This window comes from Rhinatrema bivittatum, chromosome 8, assembly GCF_901001135.1.
Source record: "Rhinatrema bivittatum chromosome 8, aRhiBiv1.1, whole genome shotgun sequence".
NCBI lineage: Eukaryota > Metazoa > Chordata > Amphibia > Gymnophiona > Rhinatrematidae > Rhinatrema > Rhinatrema bivittatum.
The window spans coordinates 30,181,060-30,205,177 of record NC_042622.1 but is presented as its reverse complement, the minus strand read 5'-3'; the positions used below and the strand labels follow the sequence as shown (position 1 = coordinate 30,205,177).

The following is a 24,118-nucleotide window of genomic DNA, read 5'->3' as shown; positions in this document are numbered from 1 at the left end:
GCTGCTGTTTTCCTGGAAGGAGGATTTGAAAAATGCACGCTTCCTGAAAAACATGATGGCACCACATGATGGACTGTAGTTTTTTTAATAACCCTACCTAGTTGCTCCTTTTGACCTCTAATAATCCCACGTAGTTTTTCCCTTTTATTTTTTTAAATTGCAAGGTCCTTAGGTCAAAAGTACCTGCGGACTCTGACCCTGCTTTTTTTTTTTTGTGCAAAACGCTGCAGATAAATTTGAAAAATCAAGCTGAGCGCTTTGTGACTGAGGATGTTACTCCTTAATCCAAATAAAAATAAACACTCTGTGGAATATAAGAGCTGGCGTACTGGGTTAAACTAGCCCTGCAGAGAAGATCAGTTCTCAGCCCAGCCCATTTCCCCTGGTGAATATGTATTGCATCAAGATCTGAGATTCTGATTTTTCATGCATCTCTAATATATATCATAACTATCTATCTATCTATAGATGTGGATAAAGAAATACACAAATTGCTGTCAACCAGAGAGCATTCCGTTTTACGGATGCTGTGCATATTGTGTACATAAAAGTATAACACACTGTTAAACTGGTCCTTGTTGTTAGATATTCTCAACGACTAAATATGAACACCTCTGCTTTCTTCACAGTTTCGCATTTGGTTCCTTAATATCAGCTGTTGACCCAGTGGCTACTATTGCTATCTTTAACGCACTTAATGTGGACCCAGTGCTGAACATGTTGGTTTTTGGAGAAAGTATTCTGAATGATGCGGTCTCTATTGTGCTAACAAAGTAAGTGATTGAGAATAATATTTTAATGAAATTGTTAAAAATTATAGAAATTTGAGCTAGAAGAAGCACACTTTTATATTTTCATATCTCTGTTATTTAGTGACAAAGGTATGCACGTTGTTAAGAGAAGTGCTGACAATGGCAATATTCTGTTTCTGAACAGTAAATGTAACTTCAAAAGCGTGTGTTTGTTTTGTTTGGTTGGTTTTTTTTCAGTTATTTGCTTTACATGAAAAAGTCCTTTATAAAACCTTGTTCATGAGATGTACTGCTTTTATGGATAACAGTGCACTGATAACGTATTTAATCATTGAAAAATTAAGTATCATTTTAGTTCTAGCATGGCACTTTTTTCTTCATTTGCTCAGAGCTGCACTTTTGACAGAGAGTAAAAGCCACTAAAGGCTGGGGAGATACTTGTCTTATTTGTATATCAGCCCCAAGGTCATGTGTTTCCCTGCCAGTGTACCCTAATTTTGATAAAATTTCAAGTTCCCGAATGTATACCCACACTGAGAACAACCTCCAATCCAAGCTTGATTTTTTGTACACGTCTATTGAAGTTCAAGGCCCACTTAACATGGAAAAGACCAATTTGCACGATCAGCCTTCATCAGGCTTTGCTAGTGATTCAACCCAAACTAGGACTGAGAGACAAAACTTTAGAGTTAAGTTCTACTTGTAGCTTGATAACCACCTCTCTGAGTGCAGGCATCAGCAGTGAGACTGAGCGCAGGATCCACTGTACAAGCGCCTTCTTGGGGGAATCTGCTCTGATGTATTTTCACTGACCATGATCTAAGATCTAATACCAAAAATCCAGGTCTACACATCGATTATCATGCCTTATCCCTGCCTTAGAGGCAGGTAGGAAACATCAATCCTGGAGTGTCACAAAAAGGTCTGGTTTTCGGGATATCCACAATGAATATGAACGAGATATATTTACATATAATGGAGGCAGTGCATGCAAATACACCTGGTGGATATACTGAAAATCAGACCTGTTTGTGGCACTCCAGGACCGGAGTCGCCTACCCCTGCTGTAAGGATTCAAAACTTGGATGGCTTGCTGAAATATCAAAAGTATAGGAAAGTACCAGGCGGGGATGGCTTTAGAAGATCCTTCATAGCACTGTGGGAAGACTGCCGCACTAGTACCGAGGTGGGGGATTCTCACGCCTCAACTTGTTGGGCCGCACGGTTTTTGTGCGGATGTTAAGGTTCTCCGCTTCCCACAGAAGTCCTCCATTCATAATTCATACACAGCCAGACCATCTCAGGGTGGACGACGGGAAGCTTATCGCAGGAAAACAGAGGTGAATGTCCTAAGCTGGGAACAACAATTCAGCAGTTGGCTTCAGTGGTCCCATTTCCTCCATCAGGCGAGCGCCTGCCCCGAGAAGAAGCAGCGTGCCATTGAAGCTGAAAAAAAACAGAGAGGCAAGAAAGAAATCCTGGCCAAGCGCACTTAAGCCACAAGGAAACATTTGTAGCCATGTGCTGGACTGCCTTCCTGAGTCGTCTCAGAGTCCCCGAGAGATCGTTCTTGAGTTTTGGCTAGAAAATGAAACTATTAAGCGCCAGTTTGTGGGGGGAGAAAAAAATGATTTGCCTGGTCCTTAAATGTAGTCTTTCAAGATATTTGCTTCCACGTAGAGAAGGTTCAAGCTGCAGCAGAAGACGGGAGCCCGTATTGTTTACTATGTTCTTTTTTTTTTTTTTTTTATGCTGGCCAGCACTTCACACGAGCAGCTTGTGACTTCTGTACATTCCTTGCCAGGCATGGTGGGTCCCAAAGGCCCAATTCATCAGCGGACGAGCTCGGCATGGGATAGAACTTTTCAGACTTTACAAGGAACGTTTGTTTCTCCTCTTGACACCGGGCCAGATGTATTCAGAGGTTTTTGTCCATGGGAAAAAAAAAAATAGATAGTGCAGGTAGCTCAGCTATGTGAACTTGGCTCCAGGCTTGTTCCTGCAGGGGCAAAAAAAAACCAAAACTTGGTTAATTTTTCAAGAGATGTCTGCTCTTATTCAGGTTCTTTGTATGTCGGTCATCAGAACTGCTGCTTGAATCATTTGATGTATCCAACCCCACATCAAAACCTGTAACACACTCTAGTGCGCTAAACATTAATCCACCATGCACGGATGCCAAATATTTTGTAGCCGAAATCACGTCAAACTGACTTCAGATTAGGAAGCAGGACAAGGAGGAATTCACACAGTTGTCATTAGAAGTAAAGATGATAGCTTTGAGTTATTTTTGCCTTGTTGGGGGCGGCAGGAACTTAAAATCCTGTGGAAGTTTTGCCATGGTGTTTTGGCCTACGGAATAGGGGGTTTTTTGTTTGATAAATCTGGGTCAGTTTTTCAGTTGGAACAAAACTAGTATAAGAGTTTGATTGGCCTGCCCTGGAGGTGATTAATTTGTGATTTAGCTAAAGTACATTGTGATGATAGTTATTAGTTTAAAAAAAGTAAAAGCCGATGCTTAGGCCCGTTATTTGAGCGTGCGAAAGAAAATGTGGAAGTAATTGTAAAAATGAAAATGTAAAGTTGTCTTATGTGCTGTCTCCTATTGGCTTCTATTTTATATCTGCTTAGGCCACTGGCTCAAGTCCAGTCTTCATTCATTTTTATTTCCTTTGGATAGAATGAGACTATTTAACTTAGGTGCATTGTTTCTGGAGCTGATTAAAACTATTTATTTTAAAAATGTATACCCCGCACTCCTACAGATGTATGTGAGGCTAGTTGGAACCAAATCTTGAAATATTGGAGTAGATATTCAAAAGCCATTTAGACAGATATAACTCACAAGTTATCCGTTTAAGTGGCTTATACGGCATATTCAGCCTCTTATCCAGCTAAATTATAGCTGGACATGTTTGGGGAGTTCGGGGAGGGGTCTGGCTAACTTAGCCAAATATTGGCTATATCCAGCTAACTTAGCCGCATAACTACAGCACTCAGAAACGGGTGTAAAGTTGTCCAGTCTCATGAGGCCAGACAACCAGCTACTTACCCGCATATCTTCAGAGATATGCGCCCACCTTTAAGAAAAGAAAAGACACCAAGTCGCAGGGCTCTCAGCCCGATGCCCACCCTCCCACCACCTGTCTCAAATCCCCTTCTTCCCCGCTCATAAAAAAAAAAAAAAAAAAGGGCCCCAATCTTTAAAAAGCACATTAAAGTGCAAGAAGATGAGTGCTGCTGGCCTGGGTCTTCAGCACCCCCTCCGGTAAAAATTATAAAATTTATCCCTTCTACTCCCACCCAAACATCCACTCACCCCCCTCCACCTGGTTACCTTGCAAATCACCCCTCCTGATCTGCCGGGATCGCAGTGCTAAGCATCCCAGCATACACTTCCAGCATTACTTAGATAATAACATTGGGAGCAACCTCTGCGCTACCCAGTACCTCTGCGCTACCCAGCGGCATAGCAGCACAGCACAGCTCAGGTCAGGAGACCTGCACCCTGCAACCAGCAATCGGGGTAAGAGACCCCTTACTTGCGGCGATTCCACCCCAATGTTAAGCCTCCACCGCTCCGAGGGTGCCTGAAGCCGCGCCCACACCATCCCGACGGCCAATCGGAGGCCCCGAACCCCGGGAGCGGAAGCCCTTCAAATTAGGGCCATTACCTCGGCGCCGTGCGCCCCTTCATGCGTCCCAGTACACGAACCATTGCCCAGCAAGATTTATTGGTTACTACTTCTCTCCTTTAAACCCCTAGCAGACTGTTATGAGATTGACGGAGGTTAACTCACTCTCACTCTCGCTACTTACCAACTCACCTCAGGACCGTCTCTGCCAATCCACTCTCGACTGTACTCTAATAGGGGACTACCCTAGACCTCCATGATGCAAGGCTACTTAATACCCATCCTAAACTACAACCACATCTCTAGGGCGAACTCACCCATACAGCACCAAATTCGCCCATACAGAACCCTTAATCCTATCATGATTTCCCCTGTTACCCAACTCCTTGGGCTGGCCCTATTCACCCTCACTCTATTCAATGCCCAGTCGATCACCAAGAAAACCCATATCATCCATGACTACTTACTTGACGCCAAGCCAGATATCTGTGCCATCATAGAGACCTGGCTCAAACCGACGGATACAGCACTGATAAATCAGTTCCCCACTCATCTATATGATGTCTTCTCACTCCCTAGACAAAAGAAAAGAGGTGGAGGCCTCCTCTTAGCAGCCAAAAAAGATTTTAATCTTACTCTTCAACCAACCAAAACGGTATCCAAACTAGAAGTATGCTTGTTTAGATCCAACACGCTCCAAATCCTCCTCACATACGCTCCGCCAGGATTTCTAGACTTGGATGCCTCACCTTTGATAGAAACCATAGCCAAATACATAAACCTGGATTCCCCAATCATATTAGGGGATTTCAATCTACATATAGATTCGACCCCTCTCTCATCCAACTGTGAAGCTTTCTTAACCTCCCTCTCCGCCATGGGCTTCCAGCAACTTGTCAACAAGCCTACGCATAAAGTGGGACATACGCTCGACCTCATTTTCACTAACTCCGGCCTCACACAGCCCACTCCTCCCTCATGCCTCCCAGTTCCATGGTCTGATCATTCTCTTATCACCTCTACCCTCGAGATGAAAGGTAGACCCTTATCTCACCCCGCCCTCACCACATTACATTACAGGAAATCCTGCACTTCAGAAGTCCTCAGCAATTCATTGGTCAAAGAACTTCCTAACCTTGACTTATCAAACCCCAACTCAGCCATACGCTCCTGGAATAACATCACGGAAGCAGTAGCAAACAGCGTATGCCCCCTATTGACAAAGAAAATTAACCCGAATCAAAAAAATAAACAACCTTGGTTCTCAAAGGAGCTCCGATTACTAAAACAAGACCTCAGACAGAAAATAAATGGCGGAAGACCCCCAACCCTCACACTCTAGCTATATACAAAGCAGCTCTTCACTATTACAGAAACGCAACACTACGAACAAAAAGGGACTTCTACGCCCTTAGAATCCATGATTTGGTATTCGACGCGAAGGCCCTCTTCTCTTATGTATCGGAACTTACTAAAACCGCCACCCCACCCTTTCCGGATGACCAAGCGCAATCTAAAGCCAATGATCTGGCTCTCTTCTTCCAGAATAAAATCTCCAACCTTCTAACACGACTGCCACCCAACCCTAACACGCCGCCCATCTCCTTATCCTCCCTCTCTAATTTGGAAGCTTCGTTGGAATCCTTTGAACCCACTTCCGCTATGGAGATTGGAACCATCCTTAAGAGAATGAATCCCTCCACACACCCTCTCAACCAAATTCCGGCCAAACTACTTCTTCTAATACCGGACTCTATCTCCAAACATCTAGCCGATATTATTAACTGTTCATTTTCACAAGGAATTTACCCTGATGCTCTCAATCTGGCCACTCTTAAACCCATACTCAAGAAACCGAACCTGAACCCTGGAGACCCTAACAATTTCCGCCCTATATCCAACCTGCCGTTTGTAGCCAAGCTCATGGAAAAAGTGGTTAACAACCAACTATCGGAGTATCTTGAAGAACATCAAATTCTCCACACAGCACAATACGGTTTCCGTAAATCACATAGCACCGAAACCCTCCTCATCTCCCTCACGGACCACCTCAGCATGGGCCTTGACAAAGGACATTCCTTCTTGCTAGTGCTCCTCGATATCTAAGCGGCATTCGATACAGTCAACCATTCCATCTTATTAGATCGGCTATCGGACATAGGGATAACAGGATCAGCACTCAGATGGTTTGACTCATTTCTCAGCGACAGAGGCTATAAAGTCAAAGTCAATAATAAGGAATCTCCACGCATCAATTCTCCACTTGGAGTACCCCAGGGCCTCTCTATCTCCCACCCTGTTCAATGTCTACCTCCTTCCCCTTTACCAACTACTCACGACATTAAATCTGAAATACTACATATACGCGGACGACGTTCAAATTCTGATCCCCATAACCGATTCTCTGGTAAAATCACTCAAGCAATGGGACAACTGTCTGCAAAGGATAAATCTCCTCCTTACTGGCCTCAACTTGGTGCTCAATGCAGCCAAGACGGAACTCCTCCTTATCACCCCAGAAGACTGTGACCTCCACCAACAGACGCTCTCCAACACTCAAATCTTCCAAGCAAGAGACTTGGGAGTTATAATCGATAGACATCTCAGTTTAAAGAAGTTCATAAACCACACTACCAAGGATGGCTTCTACAAACTACAAGTGCTGAAAAGACTCAAGCCTCTACTACACTTCCACGACTTCAGATCTGTTCTCCAAGCTATTCTGTTTTCTAAGGTAGATTATTGTAATGCTATTCTAGATCTCCCTGCTTCCTCCACAAAACCCTTCCAGATGCTCCAGAATGCAGCGGCGAGAATACTAACGAACACTAAGCGGAGAGATCACATTACGCCTATCCTCAGGGATCTGCATTGGCTCCCAGTGAGCTTTAGAATCCTTCACAAATCCCTAACTATTATCCACAAAAGCATCCACCACCAGGTCCCCCTTGACCTGCAATTTCCACTCAATATTCACACCTCGGCCAGACCCATTAGAAAAGCTTATAAGGGATCTCTACAAGCCCCCCCCCCTATCAAAGTTATTCACCGATCAACCATCAGAGAACGGGCCTTCTCGACAGCAGGACCTTCCATCTGGAACGCTATACCCCTGATCTCAGACAGGAAACTTGTCTTCTGACTTTTTTTTAAAAACTTAAGACGTGGTTATTCAGACAAGCCTTCCCCTAACCCAGGCTAGCATTGACACACCTTAGTCCTGCCACATATCAGAGCAGATGTAGGCCTCTCTTACACCCTCATCTCCTCTGTTGTATTCTTCTTTGAGTTCTTCCCCTCCTCTGCTTTTATCATCTTCCCAGTTATATTCCCTTGTTTTATTGTAACTTTTTGCTTCTCTGGTTAATGTTATCGTTTTAATACTGCTGTTCCATGTAAACCGGCCTGATTTGATTGCATCAAGAAGGTTGGTATAGTAAAGCTTTAAATAAATAAATAAATACCTGTGCGCCACCCTGTCCCTCTGCGCCACCCAGTACTTGCACACCACACAGTAATTGTACATTACACAGTACACTTCCACCGTGAGAATGTGCCTGGCTGGGAAGGGGGATGAGTGGATGTTTGGGGGAGCAGAAGGGAGAAATTTAATATTTTTTTTAGCGGGGAGGACGGCTGGAGGCCTGGGCCGGTGGTGCTCACCTTTTTGCATTTGTGTGCTTTTTAAAGAAGGGGCACATTATTTGATGATCGGGGGAGGGGGGTTGAGACAAGTGGTGAGAAGGTGGGCATAAAGCTTTGAGGCCTACAACTTGGTGCCTTTTTTTTTTTTTTTTTTTTTTTTTTTTTTAAAGGTGTGCTACTTACCTGCAGATCTCTGAAGATATCCGGGTAAGCAGCTAAGCATTCAGTCACACGAGGCCGGATACCTTTGTCTAACCGGCCATATTCAACCAATGGCCACTTAGGGATAAAGTTATCTGACTGTACATAGCCGGTTAACTTTAAACAAGTATATTCAGCGGGACATTTATCCTGCTGAATATACTGGACAAGTTATCTGGCTATATGTAGCCGGATACCTTATCCACTAAATGGCCTACTGAATATTGGCCTCATTGTGCATGAGTAACTTAAAAATGAAATAATGATTATCCCAGGACTAGCAGGATGCTTGTCCTCACATATGGGTGACATCATTGATGGAGCCCTATTGCGGAAAACTTTCTGTCAAAGTTTCTAGAAACTTTTGACTGACCCTGTGAAGCCACTGAGCATGCCCAGCATGCCATGATGTTCTCTGCCACAGGGTTCTCTCTTCAGTCTTCGTTTTTCCACGCTGCTGTAGGTATCGCGGAGCAGGAGCCTCTTTGAGTTTTCTCACAGTGTTTTGTCTGACTAAAAGTCACATTTCTCATTCATTTTCTCCCACACGTGATCTCTCAGGTTTCCACCAGCTGGTGAGTAATCATTATCTCGTCTTTACTCTCTGAGTAAAATTTTTTCTTTTCACGTTTTCTCCTCATTTCATCGACGGCTGTCGACGTTAAAATTGCTACGGGATTTAAAAAATGTCCCATCTGTAATCGGACAATGTCCATTACAGACCCACACCTTGAGTATGTGCTTTGTTTGAGGGAAAAACACGACGTAACAACCTGCCCTAAATGTGCAGAAATGACTGCGAAGGGAAGAAAGGCCCGGCAAGAAAAGTTGGAGCATTTATTCCATCTACAGCGTCTGCCATCTCCCTCTACATCGACAAAATTGTCTCCGGCTGGAGTCTCTAAACACATAATTTTGAAAAAACGTCGTCCGGAGGGATTGGAGAACTATCCATCACCAACGTCATCGATAGCATCGACGAAGTCAGCGATTGAACACCGCTCAAAGCAAGTCATCGGCACCGACACCCATCGATACCAGAGGCGCTTCTTTCCCCGGAGGAATCGACCACGAAACGGCCAAGAATCCAGGAAACACTGGTACCTCCGATGCCGGGGCCTTCATCCCATGGAGACACACCAGTTGTCGAACCTCCACAAGGCTCTTGAAAAGAACATCCACACCTTCACCGCCACCACGTACAGCTGCTCTGCCTGCACCAGCTGTAACACAGGAATTGTCTGATTTCATCCGTCAAGCGGTGCTCCAGGCCTTAAAGGAACAGATGCCGGTACCTGTACCGATGCCGGTGCCTGCACCAATGCCGACAACCCCATCGATGCCGGCACCACAGCCTAAGTCGATGCCAAGGCGACCATCGATACCAACACCAATTCCATCGTCGATTCCAGACCTGATACCATCGATGCCGATGTCACCTGGGGCTCCAGGACATCCTGAATATGCACTGTACCAACTTCTCATGAAGAGATTTTATGAAGTAGTCGGTGTTCTTCCACCCAAACCATGAGAAGAGATTCCTGGAAGGATACCCCTTGATCCGCAACCAGGTCCTTCAGGACTTCCTCGTCCACCAAGATCTTCTCCGCTATCTCCACCTCTGGATGATCCATATGATACTTGGGATGATGGGCATACAGACACTTTCTCAGAAGAATTTGTCAGATCCTTCCCCTCTAGACCAAAGGAAGAAATCTCCACCGGAGGATTTATCCTTTACAAATTTTGTTCAGGATATGGCTGACACCATACCCTTCACCTTGGTAACTGAGGAAGATGCTAGACAGCAAACATTGGAGGTCTTCCAATTTGTGGATCCTCCAAAACAAGTAGTAGCCATACGTGTCCATGAAGTTCTCCTAGACTTACAGCATCGACTTTGGGAGCACCCATGCTCAGTACCTGCTGTCAAAAGAATGGACACTACTTATTTGGTACAGTCTGTTCCTGGTTACCAAAAGGCACAGCTTCCACGCCAATCAGTGGTTGTGGAATCCACACAAAAGAAGTAAAAAAGGATAAGGCCGCATTCCTCCACTCCTCCAGGAAAGGATCATAGATTCTTAGATTCCCTGGGAAGAAAAATTTATCAAGGAGCCATGTTAAATACCAGAATTTCATCTTATCAATTATATATAACTCAATATCAAAGAAATCTGTGGAAACAGATGCAAGAATTTTCAACATCATTACCACAGCAATATCAAGAAGCAGCCCAAGCAATCATTCACAAAGGACTCGAAGCTGGCAAGCACGAAGTCCGAGCCACTTATGATGGGTTTGAAACAGCCTCCAGAGTAGCGGCCTCTGGTATAAGTGCAAGACATTGGGCATGGCTTAAGGCCTCAGATCTCAGGCCTGAAGTTCAGGAAAAATTAGTTGACTTACCATGTCTTGGTGATAACTTTTTTGGTTCCAAAGTGCAAGATGCGGTAGCAGAATTAAAAGAACACACAGAAACCCTGCGCCAACTTTCGTTAATTCCACAGGATACTGCTACCCAGTCATCTCATCGGCCTCCAAGAAAAGAATCTAGACGACCCTTCTATCGACAGAGGCGTTATTACCCTCCAGCATCAAGGGGCAGATCTACTAGGCCGCAGCAAAGAGCTCAGCCCAGACAACCTAGGGCGGCTACGCCTCAACCTCCACCGCAGATGGGACCGGCTGCAGGCTTTTGAGGTTTTTCCCAGAGACCAAGGCCATCTCTTCAATCCTCAACCAGATCTTCCGGTAGGAGGCAGAGTATCCTCCTTCTACAACCATTGGTTACAAATAACAACAGACCAATGGGTACTTGAAATAATATCTCGAGGTTACCAACTCAATTTCCTCTCAGTTCCAAGAGATTCTCCTCCGAGACCTCTTCCTCTAAGCGAAAATCACATAATCCAATTGCAAGTAGAATTATCCACCCTTTTGAGAGCCAGGGCTGTAGAGCCAGTGCCCCAGACTCAGCAGGGCAGAGGATTCTATTCCCATTATTTCCTCATTCCAAAGAAAACTGGAGGCCTACGTCCCATCCTAGACCTCAGAAATCTCAACAAATTTCTGAAGAAAGAAAGTTCAGGATGGTTTCTCTAGACACCATGCTTCCACTTCTTCAAACAGGAGATTGGCTTTGTTCTCTGGATCTTCAAGATGCTTACGCTCACATTCCAATATTCCCTCCTCATCACAAGAATCTGCACTTCATGGTGGGTCATCAACATTTCCAGTACAGAGTACTACCATTCAGACTTGCCTCTGCTCCCAGAGTATTTACCAAATGTCTAGCAGTAATAGCAGCACACTTGTATAAGGAAAGTGTCCATGTTTTTCCCTATTTAGACAACTGGCTCATCAGAAGTCAATCTCAACAAGGAGCTCTGGCTTCTCTCAGTCGAACAATTACTGTACTTCACTCCATGGGCTTTCTCATCAATTATCAAAAGTCCCACCTCATTCCATCTCACCTGCTTCAATTCATAGGAGCAGAATTTAACACCATACTTTCAAAAGCTTTTCTACCCGGGGATCGGGCAGACACACTTTCCCTACTGGCAAACTCGATTCACTCAAAGAAACAAGCAACAGCTCATCAGTATCTAACCTTACTAGGCCACATGGCATCCACAGTTCATGTCACTCCTATGGCAAGGTTAGCCATGAGGGTAACTCAATGGACTTTAAGATCACAATGGATCCAAGCCATTCAACCACTGTCCTTTCCAATTCAAGTAACCCACTAGCTACGTTCATCTCTACTTTGGTGGGCAAACAAGGACAATTTGCGCAACCAGTCCCACAAATAACTGAAGAACATAAGAAATTGCCATGCTGGGTCAGACCAAGGGTCCATCAAGCCCAGCATCCTGTTTCCAACAGAGGCCAAAACCAGGCCACAAGAACCTGGCAATTACCCAAACACTAAGAAGGTCCCATGCTACTGATGCAATTAATAGCAGTGGCTATTCCCTAAGTAAAATTGATTAATAGCCATTAATGGACTTCTCCAAGAACTTATCCAAACCTTTTTTGAACCCAGCTACACTAACTGCACTAACCACATCCTCTGGCAACAAATTCCAGAGCTTTATTGTGCGTTGAGTGAAAAAGAATTTTCTCCGATTAGTCTTAAATGTGCTACTTGCTAACTTCATGGAATGCCCCCTAGTCCTTCTATTATTCGAAAGTGAAAATAACCGAGTCACATCTACTACACATCTACTACACAACTTTAACTACAGATGCATCCACCTTAGGTTGGGGAGCTCACATAGACAATCTCCAAACCCAGGGTACTTGGACAAAACTCGAAGCAACATTTCAAATCAATTTCCTGGAACTTTGAGCTATACGTTATGCTCTGCATGCATTCAAGGACTGCCTTTCACACAAGACTGTTCTGATCCAAACGGACAACACAGTAGCCATGTGGTACATCAACAAACACGGAGGTACGGGCTCGTATCTCCTTTGTCAAGAAGCTGCACAGATTTGGGACTGGGCCCTGACACACTCAATGTTTCTCCGGGCCACTTATCTGGCAGGCATTCACAACGTAGTGGCGGATCGACTCGGTCGTCAGTTCCAATCACACGAATGGTCCCTGGACCCCTTAGTAGCGACCAGGATATTTCAATGTTGGGGACAACCAACAATAGACCTCTTTGTGTCACGCTTGAATCACAAAGTGGACAAATTCTGCACTCTGCACAGGCAGAATCACCAACTAGCCAAGGACACCTTTGCTCGCCCTTGGAACTCAGGCCTTCTATACGCGTATCCTCCGATACTGCTCATAACCAAAACTCTAGTGAAGCTACAACAGGACAAGGGGTCCATGATACTCATAGCCCCATATTGGCCTCTACAAGTATGGTTTCCCACACTTCTAGACCTCTCAATCAGAGAGCCAATTTGCCTGGGTGTAGCTCCCACTCTCATAACTCAGGATCAGGGTTGGTTGCGCTATCCCAACCTTCAGTCCCTATCCCTGACAGCATGGATGTTGAAAGCTTGATTTTACAACCACTCAATCTTTCAACCAATGTATCTCAAGTGCTTATAGCTTCACGTAAACCTTCAACACGAAAGAATTATTCTTCGAAATGGAAAAGGTTTGCTGTGTGGTGCATGCAAAAGAGTATTGACCCTTTCTCCTGTCCCACAACTTCTCTACTAGACTACTTATGCCATCTTTCAGATTCTGGTCTCCAGACATCATCTGTAAGAGTACATTTTACTGCAGTCTCAGCTTTCCATAACAAGATGGGAGATGCACCAATATCCATACATCCTCTTGTCAGTAGATTTATGAGAGGTTTAATTCACCTTAAACCACCAATTCGGCCACCTGTCACAGAATGGGACCTGAATTTGGTTTTAACAAGACTCGTACATTCTCCTTTTGAACCCATGAATTCCTGTGATCTTAAATTTCTTAGATGGAAGACTGTCTTCCTTATAGCTATTACATCGGCTAGAAGGGTTAGTGAGTTACAAGCACTTGTCACTTTCTCACCCTATACAAAATTCCTACATGACAGAGTGGTTCTCCGGACACATCCAAAATTCCTTCCCAAAGTAGTTACGGAATTCCACTTGAACCAATCTATAGTTTTGCCCACATTCTTTCCAAGGCCTCATTCTCACCAAGGAGAATGGGCCTTACATACCTTGAACTGTAAGCATGCGCTAGCCTTTTACTTAGACTGCACTGCAGTCCACAGGAAATCCACTCAACTCTTTGTATCTTATGATCCAAACAAACCGGGAAAAGCAGTGGGTAAACATACTCTATCCAATTGGCTAGCAGATTGCATACAGTTGTGCTATGAAAAAGCAGGCCTTCCTCTCCAAGGGCGAGTAAAGGCGCAATCAGTAAGAGCAATGACAACCTCAGTAGAACACTACCGTTCAGTTCCAATTCTTGACATATGTAAAGCAGCAACATGGAGTTCTCTTCACACCTTTGCAGCTCATTACTGTTTGGACAAACAAGGATGACAAGATTCAGCATATGGACAATCTGTCTTAAAGAACTTGTTTCCAGTTTAATCCCAACTCCTTCTACATCCAATCTGCTGTGATCTTCGGTTACCTCATTTTCAAGAACAATACTTTACTGTTGCTTCACTACAAAATGACGCAGCCTCTAGCTTGCTATTCACCCATATGTGAGGACTAGCATCCTGCTTGTCCTGGGATAAAGCAAAATTGCTTACCTTGTAATAGGTGTTATCCCAGGACAGCAGGAAACCCACCTGCCACCCCGCGGAGTTGGGTCCGATAAGTTTTATTATTTTATTTTTGCTAAAGCTTATTGCTACATACGAGACTGAAGGGAGACCCCCTGTGGCTGAGAATATCATGGCATGCTGGGCATGCTCAGTGGGCTCGGAGTGCCAGTCAAAAGTTTCTAGAAACTTTGACAAAGTTTTCCCGCAATAGGGCTCCATCAATGATGTCACCCCATATGTGAGGACTACATCCTGCTGTCCTGGGATAACACTTATTACAAGGTAAGCAATTTTGCTACTGTTTAAAGGACACAGTGACATTCTGTGAATCTGAAAACGCAAGTTAATAAGGTACATGCTACACAGATAAGATCTCCTTTCACAAAAACATTCTCCTAAGAGCTGTTTTATAGTCTCATGGTATTCCTTCCTATGAAAGCAATTCCTGTTTATTAAAACAGTGTGCTTATAATAATATTGGATCATGTTATGAAGTACATTTGTAATTAAAAAAAAAAAAACAACAACCCAAAACACAGTTCTAGCAAAAATGAAACTAGCCACCCAAAATGGCTTATTTCTGTTACAGCACCACTACAGTACACAGAGCTATACAATTGCACATAAGAGATGCCCCTTGCTCTGTTCAAGCCTTGAAGACAGGGGCATATAACCACAAGCCCTAATGATGTTTTTCCTCTGACAGGTGAACACTTGTTTATTTATAGAAGAATAACATTTTATGGGTGGAACGCATACAGATCTGGATCACACACACACATTAAATATACTTTTTATTTAAACAAGCATATGGTACAGCTGACTAATTTATTCATTGTCTGGTGTGGACCCCGTGAGGTGATCCCGACCACTGGAAGAGTCAGGATGAGAAGGCACATAATCACAGCTAATTGTTAGTTTGATTTGTCTGTTGTTGAAGAGGTAAACTGTAACCGTACCTAATTTGTATGCTTTCCTGCACCTAGCCGAGTAACCCTTTTAAATAAACACAGTGCATATTGATGTGAATTGTGCAAATGTAAAATATGCTCAGAGCCTCACGCAGTATCCTCCTCTCTAGCTGCTTCCTTAAGGGGTTATTTTACGCCGTTGTTCATGTACCCTTGTAACCATCCTGAGAGTACTTTTCCAGGAGCAGGATTGGAGTCATCTGTGAGAAAGTGTTTCCCCTAAGGGGTAGAATCAAGAGTTTTGACTTAATTTCCTGTGACATTCTATTCATCGTTTCACGGTAAAAAGCCGTTTTAAAAGAAGCAGTAACAGAGAAGCTGAAGTCTTTCATACAGTTGACTATTTTAAGGTAAAAGTTTGGAACGTGTAACTGATTTCCCTGTAATCTTTGATTCTCAGCACGGCAGAAGGGTTAACCAGAGAAAATATGTCAAACGTAAGTGGATGGCAGACCTTTCTCCAGGCCCTTGCATATTTCCTTAAGATGTTCTTTGGGTCCGCAGCTCTTGGGACGCTAACTGGCCTTATATCTGCTTTAATATCCTTTTTTTTTTCCATGGGATAAAAACCTTGCATAAATTGACCATCTCTGCTGTTCTGTGGCAACCGTAAGTTTTATTTAATCACAGTTTTTCTGTTCCTCTCCTCGCCAGTAGATCGTTTTCCGAGTGCCTTACCTTTCGACTTCCTTTTTGGATATGCTCTCATGCACACACCCTCTAGCACAAAGGTAGTCAGCTCTGGACCTTGAATGCTGCAGACGGGTCAGGTTTTCAGGATGGTCCCCGTTGATTATGCATGAGAAGGCCTTTGCATGCACTGGCTCCCTTGTGGGCAGCTATAGCCGATGCATATTCATTATGGATATCCTGCAGACCAGACCGGATTAGCATATTCATTATGGATATCCAGACCGGATGCATATTCATTATGGATATCCTGCAGACCAGACCGGATTAGCATATTCATTATGGATATCCAGACCGGATGCATATTCATTATGGATATCCTGCAGACCAGACCGGATTAGCATATTCATTATGGATATCCAGACCGGATGCATATTCATTATGGATATCCTGCAGACCAGACCGGATTAGCAGTTTCCCATTCCCCCTCCCCCCCCCCCCCCAATGACTTCTTGTGACAGACAGCAAGCAAGATGCAGCTTCCCTGAAGCTGTTCCCTCTGCTGCTATTGAGAGTCACTGGAAGAGTTGGTCCAGGGTTAGGTCACTGCAATATTTATTCTAGGCGCCTATTTCAAAACCTTAAAATGAAATAGAATAATTAAAAAGAGCGCTAGCTGTTTTCTTATTTCATAACCTGTTCGAATTCAGTCTGCAGCCTGGGTAGGCACGTTCACGTTCTGCATTACAGTAGATCTTTCTTCTACTTGCGTGGAACGTTTGGTGGAAAATAGGAAATGAATTTGCTCCCCTCCCAGAAAAATTAAGTCCTGGAATTGTGCCAATCAATATGTATTATCCAGCCAGCAGCCTCCTAATTTTAGCCTGCCCCTCAGTTTTATCTGTGGCTTGTAACAGCAGCTTGCAGAGGTTGCTAAACGACCAGAGAGGTTGCTGCGGAATGAAAAAGAAAGATGTGTCTTTAAAATGCAGACACCTTTGTTGCTTTTGAAAGCTTGCCTTCAGTCTTAAAATAGCAACAGTTGCTGGCCTTGTTCTGTGTGCACCCAAGCCACAGCGCTGGTGCCCTGCTAACAGGCAGCGTAAGTTTTGGATGAATAGAAACCGACGGGCTGGCTTAGACACAGACTTACTTTCAGCCTCTGTTTAGTAGAATTGTTATATGGACGTTTAATCTCCTCTGAACATGGCACCTCAAGTCGAGATAATAGCCCTTATTGTTGGGATTCTTATTAATCGCACAATATAGTGAAGGCTAAATAGAAGCAAAGCATTTTAGCTTATAATGCCACTATTTTATTATTTCTAACCGTACACAAATTGTCCTTTGTTAAATAGAGAAATGTTTTCCTGGTTTTCTGATTAAACTAAATGGGGATAAATACATGAAGATCTATCTATAGCTCTGTAAGAGGTAAGAATTCCAAATATAAACATGAAGGAGATATTGATGATTTAGCATCAGCAGAAATGTGGAGGGGGGGGGTTCAGGTGTGTCACTGATTCAGAGCTAGATGTGAAATATCCAATTTCAGTTTCCACTGAAATATGGGGGTGACACTTGGTTCCAGATAATACATTTTGTCCGAATAATATGCATGAGTTTAGGACTACATCCAATTATATAGAAATGTAAAACTGCTTTAATCCAGACAGAAGTCTTGGGCTATGCAGTTTAGTTTACCTGACTAGAAATACTTTGCCTGAAAACTTTCTGTCTGGATTGAGTTTACTGGGTTTTGCCGTTTTAATTTATGTTTTATAGCATTGGTTCACTAAGATCTTTTGTGCTGTTCAGATGTTTGTATTTTAGGGAGACTATTACAAAGTGAATATGTATGCTAGGACTATGACATGATTTCTTATCAGCATAAGAGGTCACCTGTGTGCAGAAATGTACATCTTTTAGTTTCTACTGATTGCAGACAATGATCTTCAATGTTTTGAGATTAATGGGGCAATTTTCAAAAGCCATTAAGCTGCGTAAATGGCTGTTAGCGTAGGCAAAAGGACTATTTGCAAATTATCCACCCTGCATGTGCATTTTTGTGAAGATGTTCTCAGGGTAGGGAGAGGCTGAAGGAGATAGCAAAAGTTTGCATTTTCAAAACTACGTGCAGCGTTGTGGCTGGAAAAAGCACCCGCAGAAAAAACAGGCGTGGGTACTATTTTCCTTGGGCAATTTTCAAAAACGCGCAGTCATGCTTTTGAGAGCTGGCGAGAGCGCCCACTGACTCTGCATCTGCCTGTGCAGTTCTGAAAATTGCTCCCTAAAACTGCCAAATATTTTTAAAATGGTTTTTGCTGCATATTCTGCAATTTCATCACTTTGAAGATATCTGTTAAGAAACAAAGATACTCAGCAAGAAATGCTTGCAGTGCATTATTGTAAAAAATGTTACGTTTGTATATGTTCTAATTGTTTCCTTAACAAGCGGTATCTATGTACTGAAGCATATAGATTTAAGAAAAACCCCCTCCTTGGAGTTTGGCATGATGATTATCTTTGCTTACCTTCCGTATGGACTTTCTGAGGGTATCTCATTGTCAGGTAAGGTAGACGCCGTATCTGCTTCCCTCCCCAGGGAAGAAATCATCGTTTTCCATTGATGGGTAAAAGAACCAAGCTTAACCCTCAATGTTGCAGATATCATATTGTGTTGCTCTTGCTTACTGCCAGATACTCGGGTGGTACTGTTACCGCAAAATTGAAAAAAAAAAAAAAAACAGTTTAAAAGTTTTTCTAGGCTGGTGCATGTTGTTGACGGTTTGAGTCTCGTGTTAAAAATGGATAAAGTCTGATATTATGGGAGCCAGTCAGAGTGAAACTGTGATTTATTTTTATATTCCGCTTTTCGGCACTTCATAGTGTACATCAAAGTGGATTACGTTCAGGTACTGTAGGTATTTCCCTATCCCCACAGAGCTTACAATCTAATTTTGTGCCTGAGGCAACGGAGGGTAAAGTGACTTGCCCAAGGTCACAAGGAGCAGCAGTAGTGGGACATGAACCCTGGTTTCCACTGCTCTAACCACTAGGCTACTCCTAGCTGATGGTCAGTCTGGCCACTGGTTGACATCTTTGTAGCTTGAGTCCGGCTGCAGCCCAAATGGCTGATAAATCCATTCAAACTTATTTTTTTTTTTTTTGGCATCCCTTCTATATACGTTTATACGGAGCCTCCGTAATTATTTGTTAAATGTCTAAATTTATACTTGAAGACCAAAGTCTAGATCTGCAGTTCTGTGTTTAGCAAGTCCAGGAATAGACTTTTTTTTACCTAGTGAGAAAGCTGATGCATTACACTGATACTGAAAAGACTTGGCCATGGAGTGCAGTGCTGTCACCCAGTTACTAAGGCAGAAATTCACTAACCTATCTACATGCACCTTCCCCACTTCCTCACAAATCTTGACTGCAGCTTTTCTTTATATCCAAGTGTTTGAAATGTTCTAGATTCAAAAACTGTGTTTGATACTTTTTTTCCCCCCAAGGGTAGTTCAGAATGAACAATATTTTATTTATTCTGTTTTAAAGATTTTATATACCGACAACCGTTTGCACATCGCACCGGTTTACAGATAACTTAGAACAATGAGTATCAAATAGGCATGGCCTTTACAAAGAACAAAAAAAAACCAAAAAGTATACAACAAGAAATCTAAGAATTTAGTTAATAGATTCAACTGGGAGTAGCATGAATTGTGGGAGGATAAAACAAAATGAAAAGAGGAAGGCTATGTACAAAGGTTCAAAAAATACATTCGTTGAAATAGCTGAATAGAACAGAAAAGCCCCCCTGACTACTTGATTAATTCAAATGAAGAGTAGGAGCCCAGACAAATGTATTTATTTGTGTATTTTTATATTCTGCAAGGTTCTAATAAATTGTCCAGTGCAGATCACAAAATATTCATAATCGTATCAAATTTTACAATAAAACAGTGAGAGAGAGTAAACGTATTTAATATTTTTTTAATATTTATTTATTTTTATATACCGACATTAAATCTGACATATCACATCGGTTTACATTCAGGTACTGTGGGTATTTCCCATTCCCCAGAGGGCTCACAATCTAAGTTTTGTACCTGAGGCAATGGAGGGTAAAGTGACTTGCCCAAGGTCACAAGGACTGACAGCGGGACTCGAATCCTGGTCTCCTGGTTCATAGCCCACTGCTCTAACCACTAGGCTAATCCTCCTCCCTTTAGTCACAGTAGAAGAAGCCAATTCTGTAAAAGCTCTGCATAAGATACTAACAAAATCTTAGAGCATGTTTTCAGACAGAAACGGTCCTCCAGTGTTTTGTTCCTCAGGTTGTCTAGGGCTGCTGAGGAAGCAACCTTCACACTGGAGGGAGAGCTGCACCTAACGGCCGCATTCAAAGCCAGTGATTTGCCAGAAGGCGCCCGGGGTACCTGTGCAACCCTCTCTCTCGCTTCTCAGTTTGAGCTCTCCAGGTGGAAGGAGGGAAAAACATAACCTCAAAGGGCAACCTCCCCCTCTCTCATCAGGAATTCTTCAAGATGGAATTCTGGCCTCGGCATCTCTGAACGGGAGAAGAAATCCAATCTATCGCTCTGTCTGTTTGCTACTTCTGAGCATGCCAGGGCTAGGACACTTGGTAACAGTACAAAGGTCAACGCAGTGAAGGAAGTGCACCGGATGAGTTTTTACTGAAGCGATCAGGAAAGAAAAAAATAACCTTCACATTAGGGCGAGACCCTAATCTTACCTTTTTTTCAAACAAATAGTATCAGCAATATGCAAGACCGAAAATTGGTGCATCCCATCCCCCCACATAGACACAGTAGGACTATATTTGCAAAATCTTGTGCCCACATGCACAAAGCCAATCTGAACTGGTATTCACCTACAGAGCCAAGGAACTTGGTCACAATATAGTACTTGGTCACAATATAGTACTGCAGCATTGCTATATTATGACCAAGCTCAGTTCCTTGGCTCTGTAGGTGAATACCAGTTCAGATTGGCATTGTGCATGTAGGCACAAAATTTTGCAAATACTGTGTCTATGTGGGGGGATGGGATGCACCGATGTTCAGTCTTGCATATTGCTGATACCCTTTTTTCAAACAAATAGTAAGATTAGGGTCTCGCCGCAGCCCTTTTTTTTTTTTTTTTTCCCAGAGCTCAGTTAGCTCTGGGAATGACTTCTGCTTGTCTGATGGCGCAGCTAACTCTCAGGCAGTCAAGAGACCCCCTGGTTATGTCCTGCCAGATTTGTGGCAGTCTTAAAGGGACCTCGCTTTTATTAGTCTGTCAGAGTGGAAGTTCACAGTAAGCGTTTCACATGGTCCCCAGCCCAAGACTTTTACTAGAAGGATCAGACTAGGTGCTTTGAGAGGGGGGATAAAATTCCTGGATAATTGCACATGAAGACTCATGGCACCAGGATCCCAGCTCTGGTTCTGATTTTGAGCTGGAGGCTCAAAGCAACGGGGGGAAACTACCATGGCAAAAGAAAGCAAAAAAAAAAAAAGCCTATTGAAGTTTTAATCTTCTGTTTCCTTCTTAATAAAAGTGTTTTGCTTTTTTTTTTTTTTTTTTTTAAATAGAAAAGTAGAAGTGTATTAAGCAGCTGTTTACAGATCTTGCAAGAGCTTTAAATTGTACCATTCAGCAATAGAAGCAAATTAACCCATTTAGATGTTTGTTTGACTTTCCCTACAACTCAAGAAATTTGCTGCACTTCATGGTCCCTTCAGAGCTTCGGCATATGTCAGCCGAAAAAAAAAACAAAACCCAAAAACACACAGCGGCAACTGTTGTGTGCTGCTGGCTCTGTGATTTCTTCGCGCTCCCGATCCTGTTGGAGAAAGCCAACTCTAATTTAGTTTATGCATGGGGGCAAAATGTCATTGATTGGCACCACCAAGGAGAGTTTGCATCAATGACTAAAATATAAGGGTGGGGGAGAGGATATCAGGGTAACAGTATTGAAAACTTCTGACCTGCGGGATGCAAAGGGGGAGGCTTCTCAGGTGACCAAAAGGTTAAAGATTAAGGCAAGTCCTCAGGAGCCCCAGACGGGCCTGCTTTTCAGGATATCCACAGGGGGGTTGTGCATGGAGGCGAGTTTGTAGGCAGATGCGTCTCCTGCGTGTTCATTACAGATAATCCTGAAAACCCCAGGCCTGCTTCGCGGCTCTTGAGGACCCGGCATTGGCCGCCCCCTGGAGTCGGGGGAAAGAAAACAGGTCGGTGATTAGACAGGAACAGAAAGCGGAAGAGAGGGTCAGAGAGGATTCCTGGAGCTGGGGGGGAAAGAGATCTGGAGAGAAGCTGGAAACGTTGAGAGAAATCTAAGAAGAGAGATTGGTATGAGGGAGGGGCAAAAAGGACGATAGGAAGGCATTGAGGGAAAGTTTTATAAGGGCTGAGGAGGAGCAGGAAGGGTGCAGGGTAACAGAGAGAAAAGGCGCTGGGTATATGTTTTAGGTGATGGATGAAAGATCACAGCAGACTGTTTTGTTTGTAATGGACCTTGTGCGATTTCTGCAACATGTGAAGCAATCACGTCGTTTCTACCACTGCAGGCCGGGCGACAGGTTCAGATCAGCAAGGTCCTCACAGCTGTCCCCCCCCCCCCCCCCCCCTCCTCCTCCTCCTCACCTTTCATGTGCTCGGCATGTGGACACCTGAGGTGCCAGGCTACGAGGTGCACCATCTGAGAAGAGGACAAAATGTGAGACACTCAAACTTGCTCGCTTGGTTTTGTTACCTGTAATTATCCTTGAAGTGGAGCAAATAAGTCTTGCATTCCTGTATACATGCATTTTATCAAGTTTCAGGAAATATAGTTCAGTAGTGAATGCTTTACTGTGTAGTCACTCTTCACATAGAGAGAACTGGGAGTGGGCACTTAAGTTTTGAGCAACAAATAGACTTTTTTTTTTTTTTTTTTTTTTAAAAAGTCTAAATAAAATATGCAGAAGTGTATGCATACCTGGGAGCTTTGCATTTCACTCAGAGACTCCAGGAATTTGTATAAATTATAGAGTTTCTGGGGGAAATGCAAAAAAAACTATTTGGGGTTGGTCTGTGCCGGCCTACGAGGGCTGGAATGAGGAGGATGCGCTTTGTCGGCCCACCAGCGGGGGAGGGGGAGGGAGGGGCTGGTCTGACTGGTTCCTAGATTTGTGCAAAGTTTTCAGCAGCTCTGAACTACATAACCTCTCACAGGTAGAAATTTGTGACAGCAGGGATTCATTTGCATCCCCTCAGCATGCCTGATTATCATTCAACTTTATAGACAAATCACTGCAGGGCATAGGTTCATACAAAATGATCCATGACCTGCCATAGGTAGATTATTGGTGTTCTGCCAGGTGCTTAAGCAGCATCATGCGAAGAAAATGCAAAATCTGTTTTTGTTGCATGCCAACCTAGTGGTTAGAGCAGTGGGCTATGAACCAGGAGACCAGGGTTCGAGTCCCGCTGTCGCTCCTTGTGACCTTAGGCAAGTCACTTTACCCTCCATTGCCTCAGGTACAAACTTACAGGTCAATACAGTAAAGTGCGGCCGCGGTTACCCTGCTTCTAACCCGCTTTCTACTCACAATTTGGCCGCGTTAGTCCAACCCGCGATTCACTATCCCCTTTAACCCATTCTTACCGCCTCTTTAAATCAATGGGAAACCCCTTCCGCCCGCGGCATGTATATTACATGTAAACGATTAGATTAGCTATTCCCTCCCATACAGTAACGCACGCCCCGACTATCGCTTTTTTAACCTGCAGTTTAGCCGCGCGTTTAACCTGCTAACTTACCGCCTACCCTTATCCCTGCGTTAGAGGCAGGGGTAAGGGTAGGCGGCAAACTTTCCCCCAGCCCTCGCTCACCTGCCCTGGCCGCGTCCATGGGTGCCGGTCTCCGGGGCAGCCCCAGTCCTCTCCCCTCCTCCCGAAGCAACGAAAAGCGAAAAAAGGGGAAAAGCGACTCGACATGTAAAGTGTAACTTACTTTTCTTGCAGCCCTCCTCCGGAGGCAG

General features: G+C 43.7%; 1 protein-coding gene and 1 long non-coding RNA gene across 4 annotated transcripts in view; one reads left to right on the top strand and one right to left on the bottom strand.

Moving 5' to 3' along the window:
* The window catches only part of SLC9A8 (solute carrier family 9 member A8), a 220,172-nt gene that overhangs the window by 109,396 nt on the left and 86,658 nt on the right, over window positions 1-24,118 (top strand). For all 3 annotated transcript variants that reach the window (XM_029612295.1, XM_029612294.1, XM_029612296.1), the window contains 3 exons: window positions 630-773; window positions 15,850-15,988; window positions 18,545-18,650. In XM_029612295.1, the coding sequence (XP_029468155.1) occupies window positions 630-773; window positions 15,850-15,988; window positions 18,545-18,650 (389 nt within the window). The remainder of the gene's footprint in view (window positions 1-629; window positions 774-15,849; window positions 15,989-18,544; window positions 18,651-24,118) is intronic.
* On the bottom strand, window positions 767-22,844 carry LOC115096953. The gene is made up of 4 exons (XR_003858173.1): window positions 22,740-22,844; window positions 22,079-22,300; window positions 18,614-18,793; window positions 767-2,751 (listed from the first exon to the last, which is right to left on the bottom strand). It is a non-coding gene; the product is annotated as an uncharacterized LOC115096953 (long non-coding RNA).